Genomic DNA, 18,708 nt, shown 5'->3' on the forward strand with positions numbered 1-18,708 from the left:
GTGTAACTGATTCCTGTAGAAATGCAAATCTTGGCTTCCAAAGGATGCTGGATCTTTCCTTCAAAATTATGAGAGCACTCAAAAATTATGTACCAAAGAAAACCATCTAACCATCACTTCCAGTCTGCCTTCACTGCAATGACTGACACACTTCTGAGAGGGCTTCTTCAGGCGTGGATTTACCCAGAAATCAATAAATAACTTTGACTTTCTTTTTATTGGGGCAGGGGATTCTGATGCTCTTGGCACAAAAAGTTGGGCTGGGTCAGTGCTGCACTTTCCAGGCTCTAGACTATTTTTGGTTTTTCAGGATTCTGGGCTGGATTTAAAATGTGGTCCCTCAAATGAGTAGCAGAGCTATCTAGGAGTTCACTAATTCATAGCAAGGTTAACTCAAATCTCTGCTGCTCTTAGAAGCTACAGCATTGCCTTCCCCATCACCAAAATGTCCTCTTCTCACTCATTGCGCTCCCTTAGGAAAAAACAGTAACAAGAGGTCTAGAGAAAAGATGACAGGATTGTGTCCAACAACCAAGATACAGCTCTGACACATGGATAATCCTTCTCTGCACATTAATGCCCCTCCAGAGAGGCAAATAAAACCAAGACCAACCAAAACCAAATAACCTGGCTTGACAGGTTATGAGCAAAGTGTGAGCACCCCATGCAGTTAAGTGCTCTATACTCTTGGTCAAATCATGTCCTGGATTAAGGAATAAATTTAAATAGATTTTTTTTTTTTAATAAAAAGCTTATTTTGTTGTTATTTTTACTAGGAACCAAATGTTTCAGCACTGTAGTAAGGCCCTACCAAAAAAACCCCAGACTTTGATCCAGTTCTTTGTTTAGGGCATGGGACTAAAAAAGAGCACAGAAGGAGAGCAATATCTGTCTGAGAGCCATCTGTGCTACAGAGGGAAATGGCACACACAGTAGGGAGCTCTCCATATTTAAAATAAGAAAATTAATATTAAATCAAGTTGAACGTTAAAACCAAAACTACCAGCATCAAATGCTCCAAAAGTTATTCAGATCCATAGAAGTCAGAAGCCACATGTCATTTTAGAAATTATCATGTAGGGGTTGATGTCTTCTTGTTTGGGAGCTCCAAAACTATGTTTGCAGGCTCTGCTTTGGAATCATGTGGTTTAGAAACTCACTTGCTTTTTAAAAGAAACCTGCCTTTTTTTCTAAATTGCTCACTCTACCAATTTGGGAAAAAACCTAAAAATTAAAACAAAAACTAAAACCAAACCCCAAACTTCTATGGAATGCTTTTACTTAAACTGAGTTGTCTTGCAGTTGAGCTGACCAAAGCTTAAAAGTCCAGGCCAGTTCTCTCCATGCCCTAAAAAGCCAGCAGAGGCAGAAGGCAGTGCCAAGCAGCAATTGATTTCTAGTGCTTCAGACACCTCTCACATTGGGATGAGCCATCCCTGGAAGCTCTGACCCTTCCCCACTGAACCAACATGACAAGCTTAGACCATTTGCTCAACTGTAAGCAGCCAAACATAACTGAGATAAATCCCATCCTCGAGTGGTTCTGGTTAACTGGATGGACTGGGAAGATGAGAAAAAAATTTTGGCATTTTTGGGAAAAAATATTTGTAAAAACAGCCAAGGATTTTAGTAGTAAAGGTTAACATGCTCATCTTACTACACCAGCATGAGCCTTGCATCCCTCACCCCCATTCTGGCATGAGCTCTACAGGCAGCTTCTGGTTGTATCTTTGAATTTCCCAGCATTTACTGGTCTGTCACCACTTTAATGTTCTTTAAACATAATTTGTGGCATTTTCCAATACTCATCTTCCCTGGTTCCCAAGAAACGTCTGACCTATTTATGGTCCATTGTTACAGAGAGCTGGGGAGAGTTAAGCAAGTTTCCTGGTTTGTTCTCCACAAACAGTTTGGTTTTCCTTTGTGCTCTGAAGTAAATAAGTTTAACTGTGTTTAAAACCACAAATATACAATAATGTCGCCCACACATTCCCAAAGGGTGAACATTATGTCTGAAGTCCTATGGTTTAGGACATTCAGGATGTATTTTATTCCTCTTTTCCCTACAACTAAAGCTTGGGAGGTATACCAGGAGAATACATGTTCCTTTTCCTTTTGCTTTTCCTCCATGACATCTGTCATTAACCACTGTCAGGGATTTGGTGCTGGGCCTTTGTTCTGGGTCAGCTCTCAGGTCTCCTGCACACAGAAGGAACTCTGGGCAGCTTGGTTACACACCAGGAGTTCCCTAGATTGCTGTCAGAGCAGGAGATTGGCTTTAAGGGACAAAAAATGTTCCCTTGCACATCAAAACCTATCACCTTGGGTCTCAGATTCTGGTTCCACAGCTCTGCCAGGATCTGCTATGGACTGGGAGCAGCTCTCCAAATCGTCCTGACTCTGGTTTGCAATCCAGGTGACCCAATTGGTGCTGTACATCTCTGGGCAGTCCAAGCCCATCCACAGCAAAAGCAGATCTGCCCCTGCCTTCCATAACTCCAGAATTATGGGATGCTTTTCTGTCAGCTTGGGGCCTGATGTGGGGAACCTACTCCACCTTTTGTCCTTTCACACTGACATAGCCTGTTCCTTCTTCAGGGTACAATCTGCCTCATTAACATGCAAAGCCTCTGGAAGAGGTGAGCTATTACACCCAGGGATATTAAAAGTAAAGACACCACTTCTGGATGCCTCTGAGCCCCAAAGAGGGGGAGACTGGTAAAGAGCTTTGGGGAAGCATCATGACATGTTCACCCTGATGTTTTTAGGCTTCTGCCCTTGCCCAATGACAACCACAAGACCCTGAGGCAGAGGAGCTCCCTGTGTGACCCAGCAGGGCCAGTTATGAACCCTCACCTCAGCTGGGAGCTCTTGGTGGATGAATAGACTCCAAAAGAACAACATGCCAAGAACCAAGAATCCCTAAATTTGAGTTATGCCCCTTTCTGAATTTATTTTTTAAATATAAATCTTGAGCAAGGCATTAACCTGTGATTTGGACATGAACCCAGCAGACAAAATTCCCAGATCCATCTTCCTCCTCCGTTCCAGCATTTAACAAATTGAGAAACTGAGCTGGACATAAAATTAGTAACTGGACCTTTCTCCCCAGGGATTTTCAAGTGATTTGGCCTGATACTTAGCAACTGCATTTGCTGTTTGGTATAAATTCTTACATGTCAGCTGGGAAATACAGTGGGGTTGCACTAAAACCTGAGCTAGGGATCTTTTGAATGGCGGGTGGTGCCTGGCCTTCAAAATCCAAAACACATTTGGGCTGAGTGTGTACAACAAGCCTCTTTCTGTGGTTTTCAAATATATTCTAGGCATTCTTGTGTGATACAGCATCATTTCACACTCTTCAGAGTGCCAGGTTACTTTCTTTTTTTAAAAGTGACATTTTATAAGGAGATGTCATTAATCTGAGTCACTAGTTTATTTTTGCATGCTTGAGCTCTGGTTTGTGGTTAGGGAAATGGTGACAATCAGTCATAAATTTGACTTTGACTCTGTGTGAAGAGGACCATTAGAACAGGAATGAAGAAAAATCCCACCAACTGAAGGTAATGACAGCTTTCAGTGAGAACAGAACCCTTAGGGTACCTATATTTTAAAAAACAACCAATGACTTTGCATGCCTCAATTCTGGGCATCCAGATGCTGCTTAATAAGCCTTGGTTTGCAAAAAGAGGGTGCCTACTCATTTTTTAAAAATGAGTCAGAGCTCCAAAATAAGCACTCAAAGCCAGAGACTTCCAAAATCAATAACAAACATAAAAAGCAAAATAACAAACTGTGTCACAGAATTTGATTCAGCAGCAGTAAAAAAAAATATATATATATACACAAAAAAGCCACCAAACCAAAAAAATCATCCTCTGTTTTTGTGCTGTACAAAGGTAAAAAAAAAAAAAAAAAAAAAAAAAAGATGTTTCAGTGCTTCATCTTTTCTTAATATAAAAGAAAAAGAAGTTGTTTCCAGCTGACTCTGTACAGCTGCAGGAATGTTCTTGGCAGGAAAATGTTTGAAGAAATAGTTCATTTTAAGCAAATATTGTGGAATATTTATAAGAAACTAATTTTGTCTTCACAATCATATATTTGCCCTGCAAGTTGACTCTCAGAGTCTGAGCACCCCAACGGGAGAGAGAAGCAAGAAGGGTTCTTATCAGCAGGGCCGATTTGGAATATCTGTGACCACGCAGGGACCCAGAACTGGTGAAGCCCCCCAGTTCCAGCTCTGTGTGAGTGTGCACGGCACAGACAGGCAGCAGAGCCTGTCTGGCACACAGAACGTTTGCTGGGAGGCTCTGAGCACACCCAGCATGTGCACACGATAGAGCAGCGCTGTTTGCTTGGCGGTTACGAAAGTCCCTTGGAAAGAAAAAGGCATTAGACAGCCCATTCTGCTGTATTCTAAAAATACCAAGGGCTTTTAAAGTCATTTTTCTAAAGTAATATGGGAGGTAAGGATTAATTGAACCTACTGGCTTAGGGTATCTGCATTTGTGCTCAAAATTAATGTGACAAATTAAGTTTTTATTTAGTTCTCCCTGTCTGAGAAAGGTTGCAATTATGTTAGAGTGTTTACAGCTAAAATATATGTTTAAATAATAAATATGTGTTTCAGAAACCATTTTAAAACTCCTTTTTTAACACAGTCAACTCCATTTCAAGCACATAAATATTTCAATTACAAAACTTGAATACATGTAAAATAAATTAAAAATATATTATTTACATTTCAAATTATTTATAACATGCTGCTTGACAGCAACAAATTCACTCTTAAAAGGGAGTTGTTTGGGGTTTTTTGACTCTTAACTTTACTTCTGAATTAGGGTAAGATTTATATTTTAAATATCCATGCAGCTCAGGTATTTACATGGATTTTCCTATAATAAAGTCTGAGTAATATAGGACCTTTATGATAATTACCTTCACAGCACCTCTCCAAAGAAGGTGACTAATCTTATTACTGTTTTAGAGAAAGGGAATTGAACTTTAAGTAGATTATACGATTTGCCCAAGGTCCCATGCAAAGTCTGTAGCAAAATGATGCTTAATTTCAATATTAGACTTCATCCCCCAAACCACCTGCAATTATAGCTGAAACTGAAGCTGGAAAAATCCACATGAAAATGCTCTGCAAGACTCATTCTTTTTCTTTAGTCTCTGCCTATCTGGTTTTGTTTGGGATTTTCTGAAGCCCAGTTAAAATTATGTTTTGTTTGGATCCATGAAACAGCAGGATGAACTTTAAAATTTGTCCAGAATTCAATGACAAAATAACCTGGCTGAGTTTGCTCATAACTGGGCCTTACTGGCAACTCAGGATGAGCCTGCTCCAGTTTTGTAATGGACTCAGATTCAGAGGTTTGACAGTTCAATCTTATACTCTATTAAAGTAAAACAAAAATGTTCTTCTTGGGTACTGAAAATTCCTTAGACATTTTTAGAAATGGGAAGGCAAATGAAAGAACTTATTTTGTACTTCATAGGTGGCTTGTATGTGTAACTTGAATTATTTATAGATCACTATTATTTAGGGATCACTCAGCTCATGCATTTCTGCACTTGTTTACCGTGTTTGTCTGCTTCGTTTAGAAAGAATGTTCTTTTCTCCTATATGATTTTTGACTGCTCTCATAGGTTATGAAATGAGAAGCAGTTCTGTAAGAGGGAGGCAGTGAAAGAGTTGCAGCCCATTGCAGCATTCCCAGACAACAGACTGGCTTCAGTCCGGACCTCCTCTAACATTATTAATTCCATGGCAAGGCCTTGCAAACATCAGCAACAATGTTTTGACCAGCACTCAGTCTCCTGAGATTAGAAATTGACAATTAATGGCTTCCACTGATAAATAGAATCAAGATTTATAATGAAAGATCCAATTCTGCAGCACCAGAATCGGAGCAGTTTCCTCCCAGCCCCTTCACCTTTCCCTGCTAAACGTCTGCAGCCATAATGGCTTCAATAGTAACACACAAAATGCTTACACTGGGCCCAGGGGGCACTTTCATGATCACATAAGGGCTTCAGAATAGGGCTCATTTACCATCTCTCCTTTTCTGGAATGCCCTTTCATCCACACTTGTTCTCAAGTGGAAGGATGAGAGAGAGAGAGAGAGAGAATAGTGAAGGACATTAGAGAATACTCTTCACATGGAAAAAATGCTGCCATATGTGCCATGGAATCAGTAGGGGGAATGTGCTGGATATAAATTAGGCTGTGGGGTTGATTTAAGATTTACAGGATGTAAGGTAAAGCATCAGAAAACCCTCTCACCATTGGGAAGTGTTGCATAGGTATCTCAGGGAGGCTGGGGTTTTTTTTCAGTATTAAAATAATGAAAATTACAATTTCTTATTAAACCTCAAAAATGCTTTTGGAAAGCCCTAAGTTCAAAATATAAACCTTTCCTTGGAGCTGTCTCCCTGTGCCAGTGGGGGAACTCTGCCATGGTTTCTACAGCCCTGGCCATGGCCATTGGGGTTAAAACCTGCCTGGGTTTTAACTTTCCACAGATTTTTGGGGAATATCAGGCTCCACCATTAATTATGTCCTGGGAAAAGACAGGATTTAAGGAGCTGGGAGGAATAACAACAGCAAAAAAAAAAAAGGATAAGAAATAAGGAAAGGGTTCCTGTGAAACTGCAGGGGCCCTTGCTAGGTATGAGGAGTCCGCTGTGGATACAACATGGTGCATTTGTTTGCTGCTATGCAAATAATATTTACAGCAAGTATCCAGGCTTTAGGGATATGCTGTTCAGAGGTGCTGAATTCTGCAATCTCCACCTCACTGAGCTGCAGGTACCAGCAGCCAGCTTCTGTGGAAAGTGGGATCACCTAAATGTTTGTTTCCTGTGGGCCCTTAGCTATTGTAGTGCTAAACACAGAATTATTCACACAGGCCTTTATCCTCCCCTTTCCATGGAATAAAACCCACTGAGCTAAATTCTGGGCCAGCACAAGAAGATGCAAATCCCCCTGGCTATAATGGGTTCCTGCCACAGGTAAATTTGACTAATTATTTTCATAAAACAGAGCAAGGCAAGGATTCGTGTGTCGACATTTGTTGCTGATTTAGGATGTGGCCCAGAGAAAGGACAGGCTGGCTACAAGGAGACAAAGCTGTGAGACATTAGCTATGAGACAACACCTACCTCACTCCAAACCAGCATGGTGCCGAATATGACCTGTAACCCATCAAAGAAATTGTCTCCTATGATGATGACAGTGGCACCTCCTGTAGTCCATCCTTCACTTGGACTGATGGCTTTGATACATGGTGTAGCTGCTTTTCAACACACATGAAAAAGAGAAGTATTCTGCTGTTAGAACTGGATTTTAATGATAGAAGACGTGAGAAAAATAAAATAAAAGGAGCTTTCATTTCCCCCTCTTACTAACATAAAGATTTCAGCAATCACATTCTTTGTTGTACATATGCATGACCTCAAATTCTATCTTTGGAAGCATTTTTTTTTTCCCTTAATTAATTTCTGTTTGGTTTTATTATCTGCATTGAAAAAAAAGATTTTTTTTTTTAATTCTACATTAGCAAAAAAATCACAGCATGATGGGCAGAGACCAATTGGAAATCAGGACACATCCTTTTTTTTTTATTGTATATGAAATGCACAAGACCTAAGTTAATAAAACAATCTCCAGTAAGCTTGCTTTATTATCCATCAGAACCCAAACTCACCAAGGAAACTCCCATAAATATTATGGAAAATATTGGCAAAATAAAAAAGGGTGTAACCCTCAGCATTTCTCTAACTGTTCTGCAATCAGATCCAGGTTGTTCAGTATTAAACCATGCTGCCCTGATTAATGCTTTGACTACTACAAAAAAAAACCAACACCCCATAACCAAAAGCCACAGCTGCCATCCAGTCATTCCAGTTGTATTGCATCTACAGGATAAACAAAATGTGTGTGCAACACATTTTGCCATATCCATGGAATCTCACAGCCACTTTCTTGGCGTTGTGTCTACTCAGAGCCTCTGAGAGGATGTTGAAAACTCAAGTGCTGCTTAGATCTTGGGCTAAGAGCGTCTGGTTTGAGACTTTTTAGGCAGAAGCAGCTCAAATATTGGTGGGCTGGGGCATTATAAACATTCATATATTGATTCTCCTCCTCTGCAGCACAGGGGCACCTTGGAACTTATCAGTGCTGAAGCAAGAGAAATAACATTACTGTAAAAATGGGTAGAAAGCCCGGGATAACTCCACTCCTGCTCCTCCACAATGCTGTGGAGCCTCAGGGTGGTCACACAGGTTGATGGAAAGAAGCAACTTCACCCAAGATGCCACCAACTTTTCCTTGCATGAGATGAGAGTATGTCATTGGTAATATTAGATAACATTTTGAGTAAAGCAGGTACCTCAACAATTTCATTACTCATTGAAAACAAGTTCAAGGAGCAGCATAACTCCACCAGCCAACCTCAGTGCTGGAAAGAATGATTCTTTCCTGTGGATATGATGCCAGAGGGAAGAGGCTGCACTGCAAACTCAGGAATGGGTGCCACTGCCCAAATTTAGGGTTGGTGCCATTTGGCTGTGAATTGCTACTTGATGGAAAGGCTGATTGAGCTGTTAATTTGGTTTGTAACTTCGATTATTTGATGATGTACTCAAGGAAGAGAACTCAGGCACTTCCTCAGGTAAGGACTTAGTAGGAAGATGGGGATATTAAAACCACTGTGTGTTAGCACCATCCAGCATAAAACCCTTACCCTCATGAGTTACTCAGCCTGGCAATGTAGTGAGTTACTTAATGAGGCACAGCCCCTGTCCTAAATTCTTCTAATTGTACAGACAGGAAATTAATTCATTCACAGAAGCCTAACTCAAAATGCTCCAGACATAAAGTGCTAAAGAGACCCAGTGCATCTTGATGATTCCTCAGTGAAGTTCTGGTTGGTTGGAGCTGATTGCGAGAGCCAGTGTGGCTGCTGGGAAGCTCCTTCCCCCCAGCCCCTGGGCAGGGAGGGTGGGTGGGGAGCTGGGAAGAGGAGGGAGCTGGAAAAGGAGCAGTTGAGTCACCCTGAGCAGTGTTTCTGTGAGCACTGCCCCAGCCTCACACCACTGGTGGTGGCAGGCACAGATGGGGAGCAAACCGACCCCAGCCCTACCTACAAAAGGTTGCAAGTGTCAGAACAAACTTTTCCACTACTTAAACTGATGGGGATGCCAGCTCCAGGGAAAAACACAAACAGGCAGCAAAAAAAATCATTACCCTACTCCAAACTTGGCAGAGTACAGCCATTAACTTTTACATGAGCTAACAAAAGAAACATCCTGACATTACCGTCACGAAAACGTAGCACGCGCACAGAAGTAACTTCAATATGTTTAATTTGGATTCAAATTACTTGCATAAAACTGTGCATAAAAACCACTGAGATGTCCAAAAGCAAATGCTTTTCCTTCAGCCAAGCTCACAGCAACAGATTTACAGTGAAAGCAGCTTTTCAAAATGCCATCTAACCCTTTCACAGAATCAAACTTTTTCATAAATAAAAATTAAAGTCACTCCCAAATTACACCCTTTCCAGTATTCCCAGTTGATTGTGGACACATACCCCCCACAATAAAACCCAGAGATAATCAGTTTCCCATGTGTCAGAGAATGAGCTACTTTTCTTAAAGACTACAAGCAACACTTTTTTTCCTAAATACCAGTGAATAAAAACTATTTGAGACCATAAGCCATTAACAGAAAACATATGCAGGCTTTGCTGAAAGGGTTGTCAAGCACTGGAAGCGGCTGCCCAGGGAAGTCACCATCCCTGGAGGTATTTAAAAGCCATGTAGATGTGGCACTTGGGGACATGGTTCAGTGGTGGGCTTGGCAGTGCTGGGTTTACAGTTGGACTCAATCTTAGAGGTTTTTTCCAACATAAATGACTCTACAATTGAAAATTATAGATTTAAGTAATCTTTAAAGTGAATGCAAGATACTCTTGTGCAGTTACAGGACCCCACAAAAAAAGTTATTGCTGTTTATGTTGTGATGCTCTTTGTGTTCCCTGTGTTGCACTCAGAGATTCAAGTTGCTGCCCTGTCTGTGATGCCTCATGTATTTGATTGTAATATTTTATAAATCTATTTGCTTCATATCAAACACATGTCGAGTCCCATCCATGGGAGCCAGGGGGACTGAGGCAGACACTCAGGGCTCTGTGCTGAGCTGGGGCTGTGAGTGGGACACCTCTCACCTGGAAAGCCACTGTGACCAACAGCACATGGCACTTTATTTAAATATGTAAAAATTGTGCTGAATCAGTGTCTCATCAAACCTGCTGGCAATAGCCCAGGACATCTCTGAGGATAAAAAGTCAGGACTTGGTGGTTTAGTCCCCAGGGCAGGATGGTGCCCTTTGCAGGCCCAGCCTGAGAAGGAGCAAGAGCACTGTGCATTCCCAAAATATTTCATTATTTCCCATGTCACAAAAACCAGAGGGACTCCCCAGCTTTTCCCACACAGCCTCTCTTATTTTAAGTGTCTGTAAAGGTTGGAAGGGTTGCAGGAGTTGCTGCCCAGCCAGGGAAGTGGCTCTGAAGGGCTGCATCCCAAGGAAGACGTGCTGAGGGAGGCATCCAGACTGCTACCTGTTTTTGAGGGCACAAACCATGTTTATACAATGACATATTTGCAATAACCAGTGTTATTCAGGACACTGGTCTGTCTAAAACTTTGTCCTTCCCAGGCCCTTTGCTTGGAGCACCAAGGAGGATGGAATTGGGTCCCATTGGCAGCATCACCACAGGTAACACTGGCAGGGGGCAAGGCAATGACCTCAGGGCTATTTCTGCCCCTGGTACAAATGTCTGGCCAGCTCAGGCCCTCAGCTCTTCATACTTCTGCTCTTAATCACTTGGCAACTTTCAAAGCACTGTCTGGAAGGTGTTTACTTCTGTGCAGCCCTAGGAAAACAGAGCTAGGCAGAATAATCTTTTCACTGGAGGTCTTGATTTTTCTACATTTTGTTTTGGTCAGAAGACAAACCAAAATACAGACTTTTCTTTTTTATGTTTTTTTCAGAATGCCGTGTTCCAGAATCTCTACCTAGAATTAACTATAACACTTTTTTTTCAATGCCTCCAAGAAAAACAAAATGTTTTGTTTCAAAATATTATCACTTCTCATGCCCTTCTGTAACCCCAAAGCATAATTTCTCAAACGGTGTTTTTAAAACAAATAGAAGAAAAGGTTACATAAAATTTAACTTTTTCTGTAGAAAAAGTGTTTTTACGCCAAGTCTGAAGCTTCACTGATAAAAAAATACAGAAGGGCTTTAGACCAGTCCTAATCAAGGCAGTGAAGTGTACATGATTGATAACATGAACAGATTTTAGGTCCAGGGAAGAATTATAACAAAAAAAAAGAAAGAATAATTGCTCATTCCTACATATATGAACTTTTCTCTTGTTGTTGTTGAATGAACAGCTGGAAGCCAACTACAATAAGAACCAAAGAGTTTGGCAGCCCAGCTATCAGACAGGATTTTCAGACTCTTTGGTGTGAGTCACATTCATTGTGTTTTCTCAGAAGAGATGGGCTGAGGGAAAACCAAACATCCCCCTCCAGCTGCAGCAGGACCTGCAGCTCCTCCCTGAAGGTGGTGTGGCCACATCCTCCTCCTGCTGAAATGGCCTAAGGGTTGGGAGCCTCAGTGAGCTGCTCTCCTTCTTTGCACAACACCAGGGCAAGTCAGAGCCCACCCGTGACAATCCCACCGTGCTGCTCCCAAGGGCCAGGCTCACAGACAGAGGAGGCAGAGGAAATTCTGTTCTGCCATCCCAAACTTACTGAGGCCATTGGGAATCTACCACTGGCTTCAAAGCTAAGGGCTCTATCAAGAAACATTTAGGATTTATGAGCAAAAACCTTAGTGGCTCCAAGGAAAACAACGTTCTTATGAAATCTTCATTTTTCTCAATGTACACATTGTTAAAATCTTATCACCCCCCATACAAAGGATGGCAGGTACCCACTCCAGCACATGGGGAGCAAAAAAAGGAAAAGTTTTTTGTTGTGCGCTGCAGTGTGTTCCTGTGTTCCCACACTTCCCAGCTACTGATACACAGGGATTTTTCTTCCCTCAAACTGTGACAATAAAATGATTACCCCGCCACAGTTTAGCATAATGGTTCAGAAACGCTCGTGGCATATTGCAGAGTTAAAGTGGAAATTATTAGGTAGCTCTTCTTTGTTATAATAATGATCACTCCACAAATAAAAGCTCTTCTCCCAAAGGTACTGCAAGGCACAAAATGCTAATTCTGAAGATTATGTGTGCGCTTTTATTAAATATTACTCTGCCCTGTCTGTTTGAGGGCTTCACTGCTCTGATTGTTTTATGAGTGCCATGTTAATGTCAGCCCCATCTTGCTAGCAGCAGGCACACATTTTAGCTTTTGTATGAGAGTTGATCAAAGGCCACGTGCTGAGGGAATTGCTGAGAAAACACGGACAAGCGATAAAAATCTAACAGATTAATTGGTTTAAATTTCATTTCAGGGCGTTGAACTTTGGCTCAGGACACAAGTACTACACTACCAGTCAGGGCCTAATTACCACATTTCCAATTTGCCTCTGAACAATGCTTGGCAGGGAGAATAATAACAGTACTAATAATACTAATAACAATAATAATACTAATAACAATAATAATAACTAAACAACAGCAACAACGTCTCCTCTTAGCTTCTTGTACACATTTAACAACCAACTTTGTGTGCAGGCAATTTCAGGAGGAAATTCCTCTCCCCCACCACCACCCACCTGCCTGCTGAGCATTTCTACCTGCCTCAAACAGCACCTGATGACAGAAGAAATAACAGACAGCCTCAGGAGCATCTGAATTTACAGAATCAATAATCTACCAACTCCAGCCCCTCACAAACACACACTGGACGTTTCATACTCTTAATTAGGGACCTGCATTTCTAAACAGAGATAGCTTTTTATCCTCCAACAGAAATGATCTGTTCCACTGATAGAAAACAGAGGCCGGAGGGAAAAAAACATATTTACCACAAAGTTTATGGGTGGCCTTGGAATAAGGGTTAATTGAGCTTAGAGGTAAATGTTCACTGAGGTGAATTAGTGGGATGCACAGCTATCAGCAGGGCTCTGGGACTGCTCCTATTTAGCTTCTGAAATGTATTTGCTCTATGATTAATATCCAGTTTGTGCTGGTGACTGTAAGAATGACCTTGCCTGCAGTTTTTATCGTGAAGTGTGGTTTCATCCTCTATTATTCCATAGATGAGGCTCTGACAACAGTTGCTGCATCACAACAGGAGTTTAAATGATAGGGCACATGCTTTTATTTTTCTTCTCTCTAAGAGTATTGTGACACGCAAGGAGAGTTGCATAAAGGCAGTTAAAACTGGGAATTAAGAGGAACAGGGAATTTATGTCTCATCTTAGAGGAAGTACTGAAAATATCTGGAATTTAATTTAATTTTCCTTTTTTTTTTCCTTGGGTAAAACCTAATTCCAGGCTAAATAAATAAATGAGCCACAGATTAACCCACAGTTTATGGGTCTGATCCTGCAACCCGTTAAATGCTTTCACCAAACGACTGACTTTTCAGAATATCAACACAAATCAGTTTTAAGCACTCAAAACCATAACTTATGGAAGTTGTGATTCAACAAAGCACTCAAGTGCTTAAAAACCCTACTGAAGAAGTTGCAGGATAAGGAACTCCATTTTTTAAGATAGTTGGGTCCTGTGAAAAGCTCCCAAGAGCTGGGCAGTGGATACAGAACTGGGGCTCCCATTTCACAACAGCCTTGGATCACTTGTGGACCTCCCTGTGCAGGGCAGGGCATATCCAGCCTCACACAAGGACCAGCAGCACAGCCAACACAGCAACACCAACACCTTGGCCTCAGGACTCAGCACTAATTTTGGGAATTTTTGTCCAATTTAAAAGAATAAACCAAATATTTTTGAGGGGTTGAGCAGGCTGTTTTGTGGAGTAGGGAGGGAAATTGTTTGCGATTTGGGTGGTTTCGTTTTGCCCTAAATAATATCCTCTTTCCTGAAAAGTGGGAATTGTCAGGCTGCTGACTACTCTGAGCATGCTGAAAGCCTGAACCCTAAAAATTCTGTCTGCCCAGGCAGTGGTGCCATTCCAGGCTGGTGTGTGGGGCATTGCTGGGGCTGGCATCCAGCACAGGCAGCTGAAAGCAACTGAAGATTATGAAACCAGCCTGGATGGGGAAAAGTCCTCAGGACCAGCCCAAAGGACACTTCAGGGAGAGGGAATGTGGCAGAGCTTTTATGTATTTAACTGGAGCATTAAATCTTCACTCTTAAGCTAAACAATGTGTTTGCTGCTTATCTGGGTGAAGTGATGATCTTCCTGCCTTCCTCTTGCGTCTCGAGCCAGCTCCGTGTCCCATTCTCTGCTGACAATGAGCAGCTGCTGTGCAGGAAACAGGGCAGCAGAGGTTTCCCCCTGGAGCAGATAACTCCTGCAGCTTTGTGCGACACAGGCACGAGGATGTGATGCCCAGCTCCTCGATATTTGGGGGTTTTAGCATATGCAAGCCTTAAAGATTACAGCACCCTGCCAAAAATGGCAACCTCCTCCCGGTCCTTCATGACATCTGCACTGGGTGAAATCACTGAACCAAAAATACACGCGCCGTGCAATCCCTCCAGGTTGGGGGAAGGGAAAGGAAGGGATGGAAGGTTGCATTTTTTCTGGTTTCCAGTAGTGAAATTAAAGGTCTTGGCTGTGATTTTCTGCTGAACGTTTTGGATGTACGGCTCCCATTAATGGGAAATGAAAATGTAAATTACCTGGGATAATATTCCACCTACAATCAATACTTAAGCCAGTGTTTCTCTTTTATCCTTGCTGATGCCTCAGCTAGCAAAGTTACATTTCATGGAGTCCTCTGTGTTTCTCTTTCATTAATGATTTCCAAAGCTCTCAGTTGTTGATCAGTGCCTGAAAAATGACTGCATGGAAAAAGGAGGCAATCCAGAATAATGAGAGACCTGTTACAAAAAAAAAATCTGCTCTGTATTTTACTTACAACATTTCCATAAAATGATAATTTAGTTATCTCTGTATGATTGCAAGAAATGTATTTTCATTCATTCTCTTAAACCCTTTCACATCACAGAGGAAGTTCTGGGAGTTTCTTTGCTTATTTGGGTTATTTTTTTTGTTTTACTTTAGGAGCTACCTCCTACTTTCCAAAAATTAATAAAACAGTCAGAGTCCTTAGTATCTCCCTGCAAGTCAGTAAAACTTGACCTCCAAAGAAAGGTCTGTCATGTCTGTTTGGCAAATAATAAATTCCCCAAGAAAAATGCAATGTTACAAACCCACTTAAAATTATGTTAAATTAAATAGATAGTTCAACCTAAACATTTATATATATAAACAGTACATGTTTTCCTCTTCTTGAGAAATAGATCTGCATTCTCTCTAAATGTATATATTTCAAGAAGCCTAATTTATTGTCAATTTTTTTGATGTGCTGCTCTGATTTTTTTATTCCTAGGAAATTTTGGGCTGGCTTTAAGCTCAAATTTTTGCATTCATCATTTTTGCCCCAGAATTGCAGGACTTTCAATTTGAGTCAGCCATGAGGAAACTGCTGCATGTGGCTCTGGCCAAGCATCGCTAAACTAGTGCCTGCCCCTCAGCTTCAGCACTCCCTGTGCTCTTGAGCAGCTCAGGTGCTCAGGGATGCACAGACTGGGTCAGGAGGAAAACCAGACATCCAAGAATATTGCACAGGGCCTTTCAAGTCTTGGCATCACCTCCAGCTGCACAACAGGGGATGGGTTTGCTCAGACCTTAACACCAAAGCAGTGACTGCTCTGCTCCCCCAGGGATGCACAAACATATTTTGACCCCCAAGTGAGATAAATGTTTTACCACAAGCCCCCAGATTAATGCACCTCTATTCCTTCAGCCCTTCCTCCACCCCATGGTGCCACTTGCAGAGGAACATGAACATTGTGTGAAAGCCAAAGGCAATAAATACCATGCAGGGGACTGAGCTGTGACACATGGATGGGATTGCTGTATCTGAGTATGGGCTCCAAAATTTTGTTAATCAAACAGTGAAAAAAAAATTTTATCTGCCTTTCCCACTGCAATTTCAATGCCTTTCCACCATCAACTTCCCTTATGAAGTTATGGAGCCCAGTTAAGTCACTATGACTACTTTAAAAACAATAGGCATGTCCAGAAAGGAGACTGCATCTGCTTAAGTGCACTGAAGTTTAAAAATAGTTGTACTGATGCAATTTCTGGGAGAGGATGGAGGCAACCTTGCAAATGGAAGCCCAAAATGAATACTATAAATCAGCCCTAAAAGTTTGTCAAAACAAACACTTCTGCATAGTTCTGATACTCCAAAGCATACTTAATTTAACTGACTGGTTCTTCATGATCCAGCAAAGAATTTTATATTTGCTAAATGTTAACCCTGTGCTTTACTGCGTTGCTAAACCTCAACTCAACAGAAGGGCAGGTGGGTACAATTTCAAAATTCCGAGTTTGTTTTACCACCGACCCTGGTCCTGTTTCCTCATTTTCATTTTCCATCTGTACCTTAATAAAACAGTAAATCTTTCATAGTAGATCTCCCTAGAGTCACAGCACAGGACTAGACAAAATCCTGTAAGGTGCAACAGGCTCGGCATCCAGAGCACAACAGGCTGAGCCTTGATGCTCCAACACCCACTGGTACATTATGGCCACACTGGCAAGGTTCAGTTAGTGATACACAGAAACTATTCTAGGTGAAACATAGAATTCAATCTAAATCTAAATTCTTACTGCCAAACTAAATACTAGTATCAATTACATTTTTATTACATCTTTCACTATCACAAAGAAAAAAACAGAACCCCACATCCCTCAAATTAATCCCCCCCAACTACATTACACAGCACAACAATCAGAAATTCACCTGAGTTGGATTCTACAGGAAACAAAGAATTTATTTTCTTGAAAAAAACAAGATCCAACTAATATAATTTTCAGCTGGGGTCTCTTTGTTCAACAGAACTGAGAAAGCCTGCCCACAACAGAGAGCTCACAGTAATCGTCTTTCAGAAACAAGAACAACCCGTGCAGAAACACAAAGCAGTTCTGCCAGGGACAGGGAGTGCCTGCAATCCAGTTTCTTCAAGGGAAATTCAAGTACCCTAAGAGTTCTTATTCCTCATCTGATTTCTCTCACAAATCACAGGCTCTCTAATGCAATTTCTGGAGTCTGAGAATCATAAAGTCAAATATGAACAAGTCTAGTGGAAAATCTGTGACGCTAATCTTGGCCTACGTTGTACTTTTAACAGGCACTGAATTTGTGCACCGGATTATCCAGATGGCCATACAGGAATCATCCTGATAGGATTAAACCTTTGTGCTGAACTCTGCTCCATCTGTTCTGGGAGCTTTGCCTATCGCTATCGGAATACGAATGCTCAGCCTAGGGCCAACACCACGACTGAAAGCACCCGTTTGCCACACACACACACACGTGTACATGTGCACACACAGCTCCCCAAGTGCTTCATTAGTAATGTGAGATGAAGTTACCCCAAAGTTTACCACTAAAGAAACATATTGGTTTTATTACTTGTTTGAAGAACAAAGCGCGCTATATCTAAATTCAAACAAAAGAGCATTTTTGTTGTTGTTCTGGGACTTGTTCAATTCGTTAAACCATAATACTGCCATAAATTTATAGATGAAGGCATGACTAAACATAAAGCAGCAAGGCTCTTCATCTTTGAAATCTATTAGTGTATGAGGATGTATGACACAGTCGCACTTTGAAGATGTCATGGTTAAATATTTCAGATTAAAAAACAGCCAGCAACAAAACACATGCGTGCACTCAGCACTGGTAGCTGCTCTTTGCAGCTCGATCTAGTCACAGCCCAAGAACAGAAAAGTAATAATCAGTCCCAGCAAAAGCAAAGCTTATTCCCATTAATGTTTCTTTCTGCTTTTATTATCTATTAACGACAGTCTCCTGCATTCATTGTTGCAGCCTGCCAGATGCAGCAAAGATCCATATTCATCATGTGCAAAAATTGTGCTCAGGCTGTCTCTGACAGGTTTCATAGAGCTGCCAATGGAGGGACCAAGGTCTGATGCATGGCCTCAGGTTTTCAGGCCCTGGGCCAAGGGGAAAGGTAGGGAATCTGACTTTTCTGCAGGAAAAGCATCCCAGTGATCAGAGGGTTTAGCTAAATTTCTGTTCTGGCCAGAAATACTCAGAAAACTAATGAATATCTAGGATGGAAAGAGTGGATATGCAATTATTATTATTATTATTATTATTATTATTATTATTATTATTATTATTATTATTATTATTATTATTATTATTATTTTATAATTTATAACAATAGTAATAATAATAATTTTATTATTGTTATTAGATTCAGCAATGCAATATAACCCTCAGCCCCTGTTTGTGATGGCAGTGGGACAGAGATGGAGGAAACATAACCTGCACTGCATTTCAAGCAGCAGCCTCGACTGCATTGCACAGACTGAGAACCCCTTGTCTCTGCTGTGCTGTGTCTCTCAGACTGTTCCTTCCTCTGTTCTTTGTGCTGCTCCAAGTGCAGGGTCAGGCACCCCCTCCCAGCCATTTAGGCTTTACTTGCAAAAACATAAGCATAA

At 41.3% G+C, this 18,708-nt stretch overlaps 1 protein-coding gene across 6 annotated transcripts in view; it reads right to left on the reverse strand.

The window, feature by feature from the left end:
* EBF1 (EBF transcription factor 1) overlaps positions 1–18,708 on the reverse strand; it is a 264,174-nt gene that overhangs the window by 58,370 nt on the left and 187,096 nt on the right. For 4 of the 6 annotated variants that reach the window (XM_059483699.1, XM_059483698.1, XM_059483703.1 and 1 more), the window contains exon 9: positions 7,168–7,298. In XM_059483699.1, coding sequence (XP_059339682.1) covers positions 7,168–7,298 — 131 coding nt within the window. Of the gene's footprint in view, positions 1–7,167; positions 7,302–18,708 lie in introns of all 6 variants that reach the window. The other 2 variants (XM_059483697.1, XM_059483700.1) reach the window with 1 other exon arrangement.

Source organism: Ammospiza nelsoni, chromosome 16 (assembly GCF_027579445.1).
Source record: "Ammospiza nelsoni isolate bAmmNel1 chromosome 16, bAmmNel1.pri, whole genome shotgun sequence".
NCBI lineage: Eukaryota > Metazoa > Chordata > Aves > Passeriformes > Passerellidae > Ammospiza > Ammospiza nelsoni.